This window comes from Salmo salar, chromosome ssa26, assembly GCF_905237065.1.
Source record: "Salmo salar chromosome ssa26, Ssal_v3.1, whole genome shotgun sequence".
Classification (NCBI taxonomy): Eukaryota; Metazoa; Chordata; class Actinopteri; order Salmoniformes; family Salmonidae; genus Salmo; species Salmo salar.
Window position 1 is genome coordinate 41443892 of NC_059467.1, and position 12434 is coordinate 41456325.

The 12434-nt window shown below is 43.8% G+C and overlaps 1 protein-coding gene across 1 annotated transcript in view; it reads right to left on the minus strand.

The window, feature by feature from the left end:
- Nucleotides 1-779: 779 nt before the first annotated feature.
- LOC106592618 (A disintegrin and metalloproteinase with thrombospondin motifs 7-like) overlaps nucleotides 780-12434 on the minus strand; it is a 166638-nt gene continuing 154983 nt past the window's right edge. Inside the window, 1 exon segment of the mRNA XM_045708312.1 lies at nucleotides 780-3790. Within this exon segment, the coding sequence (XP_045564268.1) occupies nucleotides 3642-3790 (149 nt within the window). The 3' untranslated portion in view covers nucleotides 780-3641.

Consider the following 12434-nt stretch of genomic DNA (forward strand, 5'->3'; position numbering starts at 1 on the left):
TCAGAGGGGGCTCCTTTCTCCAAAACTCCACCACTTCTTTACCTATCTAAATGATTGTTAATTGAAAAAGTGTAAATCACCCTCCAGTCCATGTGTCTGAGATAACGAAGGCTGGGTGGAAAAGAGTGATGTGTTTTTTTTAAAATGGTGGACAAAGTTGGCTGTTGGCTGTATTACAATGTAAATTTACTTTTAATTTGTCTGTCTGCATATTTCAAGACATATGAAGGTGCAGTGAGATACCCGATGGGTTGGACGATAATTTTCTCATCAATCATCTTGAAAAAAACGTATACTTACAAAACTGGAAATCAACCAATCCTCCATTGTTAACACAATGGAAAGGTCAGATGTTTTATTATCTAAATGTTGAAAGTGCATGTGCGACAGAGAGAAACAAAATGGTGCAGTTTGATGCGCTGGAGATGGAGGGTGTGAGCACTTGGGTCCGGGCAGGGGTGATGTTGTGGATGTTTGTGAGTGTCTTGTATGTTGTCGTTTGTATTGTTACAAAAAAAGAATCTTACAAAAGAAGAAGAAAAGAAACTGGTGTACATAAAAACCCTCAGCAGTGCTTTACTTCCTCTGAGGACGTTGGCTTCTGGTCTGAATCGTCTCAAGTGAAAAGCTGCCTGCATAAAGAGTTTCAGATCTGTGACTTTCTGACTGGAGACATGAAATACTTGACAACCAGCCTCCCTGTAGCTTTGAATGGAAACACTGTACATGGAATATTCTTTTTAATCATGAAACACAGCAGAATAATGCATCAAACTGGGTTTTTATTTTCAACAATTTTATTTGAAGTGGTATAAATACAAAATGTAAAGTACAAACATTTATGTTACAAAATAAATGTACTATTGATGAACACAAAAAAGCATGATGAAATGGATTTTGTAAGTGGATGGGTTTGAGTGCTGTTGAACATGCTGAGCATTGTTAAGAGGCAAGATGAAACAACAAAAGAGATCTTTCCCTGTGCCCTTTAGAGATGAATATGCAAACGTTGTTTCACAAATAGTAGTATGCCACATATCCACTGCAGGAAAGCCTCAGGCAGCTACTCTGCCCTGGTTCTCACCATCAACCTCAGGTGGAAGTCAGAGTTCAACCTCACCACAGCGCTTACAGATGGTGCCAATATAGCCCAGAGCATAGAATAACCTCTGTCCCACCCCTACAGGAATGGGAAGCTGCTGGAAAAACATGACTGTACATAGAGGATACATCACTTATAAAGCAAAACATTTACAAGACTAATCACTCATCTGTCAGAACAAACCTTGTGGTAAATCCTAATTTCCTCAGGTTGCATGACTAAAAGGATCCCTGAATCAGGAGTGATATAAACTGCTTCTGAGTCTCGTAAAGGACTGCTGAAGGTTTATCATCATTATCAACTCTAATGTGTATGGTCAAACTAAAAAAGGACATTTCAAAGTCAAAAGTGACACATATACGGTATCTCTCAGTGGTCACAGATTTACAAAATAAACTAAGTTGTCAAAAAAAGTGGTTAAAAGAAAGGTGAATAAGAATAAAGGTCTCAGAGTTGAAACTACTGTAAGTATTGCTGATTTATCAGTGCCATGATAAGAAAATATTTAGTTGTTTTTTAACAGAGTATCCTCAAAAACAAAGGAATTCTGAAAGAACTGATTTAAAAGCGAAACATTTGACAGGAAATTAATTCTTAGAACAATGTATCATCATTAGTAATAATTACACATCTGAGTGCATAAATTAGGGGAGGCGGGTCAAGTGTTTGCATATTGCCTAAACAAAATATGACAGCCACTCACTACATCAAAATGACAGTAGAAATACTCAATCTTGGAGGCATACAAAATTATTCATTCTAATTTATAAAAGCAATGCACTGATAACTTAAATTAGCAATTCATATATTCCTCCCTTGCTGTTGTTCTAAAACCTCTATGCCCTCCGTAATTCTCTGAGAATGGCTAAAAGTAACATTACTCTAATGATTCTATTCACCTGTACACTGAACAACAATTCTCCCATTACTGTACGTAAGGTCAAAGCTGAATTCTACTGAGATTTAGAGACAAATACTAAAATGTCAAATACTAAAACGGCAGAATTTAGAGACAAATACTTTAATGGAAGGAAGGATTCAAGTAGAAAAGGCACTGGTCAGCCAACACCTGACGGAGTTTGACGCTCGAGGCCGCCTCTAGCACCAGGTTATTTTCGCAGCACCATTGTCAAAGAATTTGGCTTTTTTTTTTTACTCACTTCATAAGCATTCATGAAACTCTAATTACACTACGTAGCTGCTTTATAAAGCATTATTCACAAGCTGGGAACCAACTTGACAAGTGGTGTTGCTTACACTACATGTACTTGTCGCTACATCAGCTGCTATCAAGACAAAGCATTGTACGAGCTACAAGGTAATCTTGTAGTTAACCAATGTGTAACAACTGTATGCTAAATCAGTACGCTGGTCCAGTCCACGTTGCTACTGGCTGAACCAGACATATGACTAAACCACGTGTTCCAGTCCACGTTGCTACTGGCTGAACCAGACATATGACTAAACCACGTGTTCCAGTCCACGTTGCTACTGGCTGAACCAGACATATGACTAAACCACGTGTTCCAGTCCGAGTTGCTACTGGCTGAACCAGACATATGACTAAACCACGTGTTCCAGTCCACGTTGCTACTGGCTGAACCAGACATATGACTAAACCACGTGTTCCAGTCCACGTTGCTACTGGCTGAACCAGACATATGACTAAACCACGTGTTCCAGTCCACGTTGCTACTGGCTGAACCAGACATATGACTAAACCACGTGTTCCAGTCCGAGTTGCTACTGGCTGAACCAGACATATGACTAAACCACGTGTTCCAGTCCACGTTGCTACTGGCTGAACCAGACATATGACTAAACCCCGTGTTCCAGCTGCAACATTTCTCACAATCAAAACAGAATAACAGTTGGATCCATCAGAGAGAAAAGTGCAAACAAACACATCATTATCTCAACAGTAGAGAGAGCAACAACCATGTTTCTTCTTTATACAGTTTGGCGGAATTTGTGTTGTGACATGTGGTTCCATCCTACTATGTGTTAAATCATTTTTTTGAGGAGTGCTTGATATAATTCTATTAGCACCTTTGGGACTATTCCATTGGTTCCATTATACCAGGCAAACTAATCAAGCACAGCTCAGGTATGGTTTTCCTACCCCCCAGAATGTGGCTCTATCCCAACAGCTCTGACCCAGCAGCTCTGACCCAGCAGCTCTGACCCAGCAGCCAGGACAGCAGGGTGAGTGTAGCTACCAATTTGACACTAGACCCCTGTATGAGAAATTGTGTGTGTGTGTATCCAGCTCAAGATTCACCCTTCAATGACAGATAGACAAGATGGATGCTGCAATTTTGCAAGTCCAGAGCTGTTACCTGATCATCTGTATGTGTTGTGTGTGTCCATGTGTGTCCATGTGTGTGCGTGTCCATGTGTGTGCATGTCCATGTGTGTGCGTGTCCATGTCTGTGCGTGTCCATGTGTGTGCGTGTCCATGTCTGTGCGTGTCCATGTCTGTGCGTGTGAGAGTGTAAGAGTGTGGGTGACCGTGTCCACCCTATATTGATCGCTGACCTCAGCGACGGGACGTGCGCTCGTTGCCACGGGAACGCCGGCCGCAGGTCTTGCAGCACTGCGTTCGCACGGCGGGCAGGTGGCATCGGCCAAGCCACTGGAGGGTCTGACAGAAACGGAATGTGAGGCGGTCACGAAGACACGTGAGCCCTGAGAGAGAGAGAGAGACAGAGACACAGAGAGAGTTATCTGTGAGACAATTCGGTATAATAATTCGGTATAATAAGGACATAATAAGGACACCAACAGCTTCTGCATAACTAAGTTCCCTTAATAGAAAAGATAATTGCTACCTATGCCCAATAGAGACTGTGACCCAAGTCAGACTTTGTACTATGAAGAGATCTTAAAGGTTGAATAACTACACACCAGGACCACTGAGCCCCTTAAGTTCAAAGGTCACTGCTCAGATGGCTCATAGGCATTCCTGCTCATGCTCTATTACCCTGTGCTCACAGAGGCGCGCTAACGAGGCTCACAGTGGCGCGCTAACGAGGCTCACAGAGGCGCGCTAACGAGGCTCACAGAGGCGCGCTAACAAGGCTCACAGAGGCGTGCTAACGAAGGTTGTTTGTGTTATAAATGCTTGACAGGCTCCTTCAGGTCAGGGCACTGGGACGTCTGAATTCAACAGAGATGTGCACCATGGGGACAACAACTTAAAGGAATCTGAAAGTCACAGCTTTGCAGCAATACAAAAGCACAGACACTAGCAACACTCATATGATACAGTATGTTGTTGTCAGGGTCATGGTTCACATTACATGTGTGGTGAGAATGTAACTATGTGATTGTGAAATAACCAAAATGCAAGCATGGTTTTCTCATATAGGGAAAGCTGAGAGGGACTTACCAGCATGACAACGACTGGCTATAGCCACAAATACCACTAGCGAAGCAGCACATGGTTCACATTACATGGATGTCATAAGAGTATGATGGAATGACACAACGAAACAAGTCTTCATGATTATGGGATTGCTTCATTATAATGTGATTTGTTCATTGCATAATATTATAATGACATTTCACAAGTTACATAATGAGAAACATCATCATCACCAAATCAGCTATTGTGCATTTTACAAGGTGATGAGGAATTTTCCTAATCAAATCAAATGTATTTATATAGCCCTTCTTAGATCAGCTGATATAATCTTTCATCACTAATGGTCACAGACCTCCTTTGAGGAGTTGACCAGTCATCCAAGGTCACTTAAACAAGGTATAGCTAGTACGAGATGCTAACAATGCCAAATCACTATCATCTGTATGCATGATGTAATTAAGACAAATCCTATGCTAAAATATACATGTAAAGCATATAGGGGCCTGATCTGAGACAGAGAGAAAGGGGAAATTAAAGTCTGCTGAGGCCTCAGGGCTGACATGTACCAGATCTTAGTGATTGTAGTGGGTGTTGCTGACGTTGTCCATTTTGTCCTAGCAATACAGATCCTTTCAACAAAAACACACAAATGAAAGACACTTATGAGACATTAAAAGTGATGAAGAACAATATAGTTATGCGGTATACGTCCCCATTCATCTGTGCTTTGGAAGGGAGATAGAGGTCAACCCTGTATGATTTTAACTTAGTAGAGTATATCTTTAGATCAAATCATACCTCGCTGTCAATGGGAAATTTAGACAAATACTGTATAATTAAAACATTTCAAATAATTCCCCTGAGAAATCCCAGATTAAAAAAAAGATAATGTGGGGTTTAATAACCAAATAATATCCCCATTGGGTGCAAAATGACTGTAGCTTGTGACTGTAGCTAACCTCCTGTAATGGATGAAAACGTTTTCAGCGCCTGCAGATGTATTGTGGGAATAATAGATTGAAGCCACGGTTGCCGAGGGAAATTGAGGGCAGAAGTTCTTTGGAATATTTATCCTCTCACAGCACCATTAAAAGCACATCAGTGAATATGAAATGGAAAAAGGAATAAGTTATTCAATTAATAAAACATTGCCAGAGGTATATTGAAAACTATATTGAAAACTAACTAACAGAAATAAAAACAATAATGAGCTAAACTCTGCTCTCAAGCGGTCTTTTCCAGTCTACAGTAAGATTTATCTTTTATCCTACATTTTTTTCAACTGATAATGCAAGGCCAGATCTTAGTGATTAGAATCACAATGAAAAGAAATGAAGGCAGTTGTTGGGATTAGTTACTTGAAATAGAAATATATTACATATTACTTACTTTACAATATTACTTTGAATGGAAAGTAAAGCGTTATATTACTAGTGACTCATAAAAATGTATCAGATTACGTAACACTCTACTTTTGTAAAGTTATCCCCAACACTGGTTACAAGGATATGTCCTTAGAAGTAGAGATGAGGATGTTGAGTTCTTGGAAGATTGTGCATGATCGATCACCTCTTGCATTGAAAAGAGAAATGTAATTGAAAAATGAATAGTAAGCGATGGAGTTAGATGTCTTCTTGAGTGCTACATGAACATTGTGATGAATCTGTAACCAATTTGGTTTAAAGTACCAACTAAAAACAAGGCCAGCAATGATGGGAAAGTGCAATGGAATTAATCCATCGTAAGCTATATATACAGTTATGAACGCTTTACAGGACCATTCTGTAACAAAGTCAAGTTGAGATGGTCTTGAGCTCTGCTGTACACAAAGAGAGATCTCAGAGGTACTAAATCTCAGCAGTTTTTCAGAGTGTTCACCATAGTCTCTTAAAACCAACCTCTCAGCATCTGGACTAGAAATGACTTCATTGTTCTACTGCCTTTATCATCCCACTGCAGGGGAGTGGAGGGAAGGATTTAACTGAAGCCTTCCTCTCCTGTTCTCTGCCTCATTCTCCTAAACCTCAAGTGATGCTCTGGGGGCAGGACTACCTGAGAACCAGGAGCTGAGAGGAAGGTGAGTCTCTGTAAGCTAGCGTAGCAACAGAGGAAGGTGAGTCTGGATGAGTTAGCGTAGCAACAGAGGAAGGTGAGTCCGGGTGAGTTAGCATAGGGACTGAGTGGAAGGTGAGTCTGGATGAGCTAGCGTAGCAACAGAGGAAGGCGAGTCTGGATGAGCTAGCGTAGCAACAGTGGAAGGTGAGTCTGGATGAGCTAGCGTAGCAACAGAGGAAGGTGAGTCTGGATGAGCTAGCGTAGCAACAGAGGAAGGTGAGTCTGGATGAGCTAGCGTAGCAACAGAGGAAGGTGAGTCTGGATGAGCTAGCGTAGCAACAGAGGAAGGTGAGTCTGGATGAGCTAGCGTAGCAACAGAGGAAGGTGAGTCTGGATGAGCTAGCGTAGGGACTGAGTGGAAGCTGAGTCTGGATGAGCTAGCGTAGCAACAGAGGAAGGTGAGTCTGGATGAGCTAGCGTAGCAACAGAGGAAGGTGAGTTTGGATGAGTTAGGGTAGAGACTGGAGGAAGGTGAGTCTGGATGAGTTAGAGTAGAGACTGGAGGAAGGTGAGTCTGGATGAGCTAGCGTAGCAACAGAGGAAGGTGAGTTTGGATGAGTTAGAGTAGAGACTGGAGGAAGGTGAGTCTGGATGAGCTAGCGTAGCAACAGAGGAAGGTGAGTTTGGATGAGTTAGAGTAGCAACTGGGAGGAAGGTGAGTCTGGATGAGCAAGCGTAGCAACAGAGGAAGGTGAGTTTGGATGAGTTAGAGTAGAGACTGGAGGAAGGTGAGTTCAGATGAGTTAGAGTAGAGACTGGAGGAAGGTGAGTCTGGATGAGCTAGCGTAGCAACAGAGGAAGGTGAGTCTGGATGAGCTAGCGTAGCAACAGAGGAAGGTGAGTCTGGATGAGCTAGCGTAGCAACAGAGGAAGGTGAGTCTGGATGAGCTAGCGTAGCAACAGAGGAAGGTGAGTCTGGATGAGCTAGCGTAGGGACTGAGTGGAAGGTGAGTCTGGATGAGCTAGCGTAGCAACAGAGGAAGGTGAGTCTGGATGAGCTAGCGTAGCAACAGAGGAAGGTGAGTTTGGATGAGTTAGAGTAGAGACTGGAGGAAGGTGAGTCTGGATGAGTTAGAGTAGAGACTGGAGGAAGGTGAGTCTGGATGAGCTAGCGTAGCAACAGAGGAAGGTGAGTCTGGATGAGTTAGAGTAGAGACTGGAGGAAGGTGAGTCTGGATGAGCTAGCGTAGCAACAGAGGAAGGTGAGTTTGGATGAGTTAGAGTAGCAAATGGGAGGAAGGTGAGTCTGGATGAGCAAGCGTAGCAACAGAGGAAGGTGAGTTTGGATGAGTTAGAGTAGAGACTGGAGGAAGGTGAGTTGAGATGAGTTAGAGTAGAGACTGGAGGAAGGTGAGTCTGGATGAGCTAGCGTAGCAACAGAGGAAGGTGAGTCTGGATGAGCTAGCGTAGCAACAGAGGAAGGTGAGTCTGGATGAGCTAGCGTAGGGACTGAGTGGAAGGTGAGTCTGGATGAGCTAGCGTAGCAACAGAGGAAGGTGAGTCTGGATGAGCTAGCGTAGCAACAGAGGAAGGTGGGTGTGGATGAGCTAGCGTAGGGACTGAGTGGAAGGTGAGTCTGGATGAGCTAGCGTAGCAACAGAGGAAGGTGAGTCTGGATGAGCTAGCGTAGCAACAGAGGAAGGTGAGTCTGGATGAGTTAGAGTAGCGACTGGGAGGAAGGTGAGTCTGGATGAGCTAGCGTAGCAACAGAGGAAGGTGAGTCTGGATGAGCTAGCGTAGCAACATAGGAAAGTGAGTCTGGATGAGCTAGCGTAGCAACAGAGGAAGGTGAGTCTGGATGAGTTAGAGTAGAGACTGGAGGAAGTTGAGTCTGGGTGAGTTAGCGTAGCGACAGTGGAAGGTGAGTTTGGATGAGTTGCTGAGGTGTTGAGTTGCAGGTGCTGAGTAAAAACAAGACATAATCCTGTGAATAAAAGCAGACAGGATACGCACATACACTAACAGTCACCGAAAAGCAAAGCTTTATTTTTAACCACGACTCACCTTTGTCAGCAGCGATTTCGTGGAGGTATCCTGTCTACAGTGTGCTTTAAGTGTGCACAAAGCTTCCTTCTCCAGTCAAATTCTAATATTGCTGTAATGCTAGGTAGCGAGACCCCCCAGAGAGCTGGGTTGTTATCACAGTAAACCCAGGAAACGCAATAGAGATTGAAATAAATATGCTTTTCTTGGCACAGACCATTTGCTGAAACTATTCTAGGAACTGGAGTAATTTGTAATGCTGAAATTCCAACATCCTGAGTTGACTCCTTGCTTAAACTATAGAGTCCAGGGTAATATTTTGTACATTTCACAAAATATCTCACAACAAGCAAATCTCATTGCAGACTAATTAGCTAGAGGAGCCATGTTTTTTTCCTCACTGGTGAGTACGTTTCAAGTTTGGAAATCTTACCCACCAGAGCCCAACAGCAAGAACATTCAGAACAAAATATACAAAACATATACAAACAATAACCAGCAATGAAGTGGTGGTATAGGAACATATCCGTGTCTCATGAATCTGAATCATGGTAGATGAGCCATCTTAAATGGGGAATTCTAGGTCAAGGTCAAGATAGTAGTCAAGGAGGAGATAGTAGTATATTCTGTTCCCATATGCTTTCCTCAGCCAGCTCCACAATACACAGTGATAGGAATAAAGAAAGCGCAGTATATTGTGAAGCGAGGTCGACTGAAGCATGTGGTACAGAATATGCCGGCTGCAGGCTTTCTATCTATCCCCTCTGACACACATCCAAGACATACAATATACTTTATTCCATTTTAAAATGGATCACAAAAACATACAAAGAGCGTCTTGCTCAAATACAACAGTCTACAGCCAATCTTGAGCTAATAAACAGCGAGATGAACTCCGGTTGTTCAGACTTGTACAAGTTAGGAACAAGTACATTATTGTGTCAAATGTTCCAACACAACTCTTCCACACACAGTAATCCTCCTACTGTACTTCATCATTGGACAGACATGGGCACACGGAAAGTACTTAACAATCCGCCTCAGTGTTTTTCGCCCCTAATGTAGCTGGAAGACAAGCCATGGCTTGAGAGCATTCAGTCAAATCCACTACACTTCTATCTTAACAACCAGCTCCACCACAGAGGGTTCAGTCAAGTCCACTACACTTCTGTCTTAACAACCAGCTCCACCACAGAGGGTTCAGTCAAGTCCACTACACTTCTATCTTAACAACCAGCTCCACCACAGAGGGTTCAGTCAAGTCCACTATCCTCCTGTCTTAACCAGCTCCACCACAGAGGGTTCAGTCAAGTCCACTACCCTCCTGTCTTAACCACCAGCTCCACCACAGAGGGTTCAGTCAAGTCCACTACACTTCTATCTTAACAACCAGCTCCACCACAGAGGGTTCAGTCAAGTCCACTACCCTCCTGTCTTAACCACCAGCTCCACCACAGAGGGTTCAGTCAAGTCCACTACCCTCCTGTCTTAACCAGCTCCACCACCGAGGGTTCAGTCAAGTCCACTACCCTCCTGTCTTAACCAGCTCCACCACAGAGGGTTCAGTCAAGTCCACTACACTTCTGTCTTAACAACCAGCTCCACCACAGAGGATTCAGTCAAGTCCACTACACTCCTGTCTTAACCACCAGCTCCACCACAGAGGGTTCAGTCAAGTCCACTACCCTCCTGTCTTAACCAGCTCCACCACAGAGGGTTCAGTCAAGTCCACTACACTTCTGTCTTAACAACCAGCTCCACCACAGAGGATTCAGTCAAGTCCACTACACTCCTGTCTTAACAACCAGCTCCACCACAGAGGGTTCAGTCAAGTCCACTACACTCCTGTCTTAACAACCAGCTCCACCACAGAGGGTTCAGTCAAGTCCACTACACTCCTGTCTTAACAACCAGCTCCACCACAGAGGGTTCAGTCAAGTCCACTACACTTCTGTCTTAACAACCAGCTCCACCACAGAGGATTCAGTCAAGTCCACTACCCTCCTGTCTTAACAACCAGCTCCACCACAGAGGGTTCAGTCAAGTCCACTACACTCCTGTCTTAACAACCAGCTCCACCACAGAGGGTTCAGTCAAGTCCACTACCCTCCTGTCTTAACCAGCTCCACCACAGAGGGTTCAGTCAAGTCCACTACACTTCTGTCTTAACAACCAGCTCCACCACAGAGGATTCAGTCAAGTCCACTACACTTCTGTCTTAACAACCAGCTCCACCACAGAGGATTCAGTCAAGTCCACTACACTCCTGTCTTAACCACCAGCTCCACCACAGAGGATTCAGTCAAGTCCACTACACTCCTGTCTTAACCACCAGCTCCACCACAGAGGGTTCAGTCAAGTCCACTACCCTCCTGTCTTAACCAGCTCCACCACAGAGGGTTCAGTCAAGTCCACTACACTTCTGTCTTAACAACCAGCTCCACCACAGAGGATTCAGTCAAGTTCACTACCCTCCTGTCTTAACCACCAGCTCCACCACAGAGGATTCAGTCAAGTCCACTACCCTCCTGTCTTAACCAGCTCCACCACAGAGGATTCAGTCAAGTCCACTACACTTCTGTCTTAACAACCAGCTCCACCACAGAGGATTCAGTCAAGTCCACTACACTTCTGTCTTAACCACCAGCTCCACCACAGAGGATTCAGTCAAGTTCACTACCCTCCTGTCTTAACCACCAGCTCCACCACAGAGGATTCAGTCAAGTCCACTACCCTCCTGTCTTAACCAGCTCCACCACAGAGGATTCAGTCAAGTCCACTACACTTCTGTCTTAACAACCAGCTCCACCACAGAGGATTCAGTCAAGTCCACTACACTCCTGTCTTAACCACCAGCTCCACCACAGAGAAACCAATTTATCTCACAGTCCTCAGAAGCTTCTGTCAGCGCAACATAATTTCCCTATGCTGCCCCAGATCACAGAGTGCCCTAACATCACAGGGGTCAGAGGTCACAGCTGAAATGCTATCCCACACCGTTTCCTGCACCCCTCCCCCCACCACCTCCCCTTCTTATGGTATGATCCACTCCCCCACTAACCGTCCAACCCCTCCCACATGGAACAACATGACAGTACACAGAGAGAGGGGGGAGAGAGGCACATCCTGTAGGCCTGCTTTATGTGGACTTCCTCTGGCTTTCCACTCTCAAACTGTACTGGAAGCAGCAGTATCCATGGACTATTATAGCACCGGGGGGAAATTTGAAGCAACTGGAGCCTCTTGTTCACAGACCTCGTACTCTCGTCCCACGCCACTGTACTGCACTGTTTGAAAAGAGGGTGCATTTCTTTGCATCCTCTTCACAGTGACTGAATATAACCCAGGGTTCATTAGACGTACTACTGGGGCATGACTCCGGGAGAGATGGGATGACCTCATTCACATTGGAAATGCAGGCCAGTAGACCAGGGAGAGGTTGGACCTGGCAAGAGGATCACAACGCACTGGTTTAAAGCTACATCAACAACAACTATGATGAAAAATACTCAACAACCTACTTTTCCTGACTAAAACTATGACGATAACGAGACGAGACGCCCTGGAAAAAAAACAATAACTATTACAAATACATTTTAGTAGATGAAAATGTAACGAGACGAGAATTCCACATGAAACTAATGGACATTTAATTTGATATGAAATGTGCACATGATGGAAGTTACAGGAAGCCTAAATATTCATTATTTAATAGAAACAAACACACTGACTATGGTGACTAAAATGTCTGACTAAAGCTAGACTAAAACTGATAACTAAAACTAAGGAAGGATGAAATTACTAAAATGTGATTAAAAAGGTATTTTAAGATTAAAACTAAGACTAAATCTAAAATAACTACCAAAA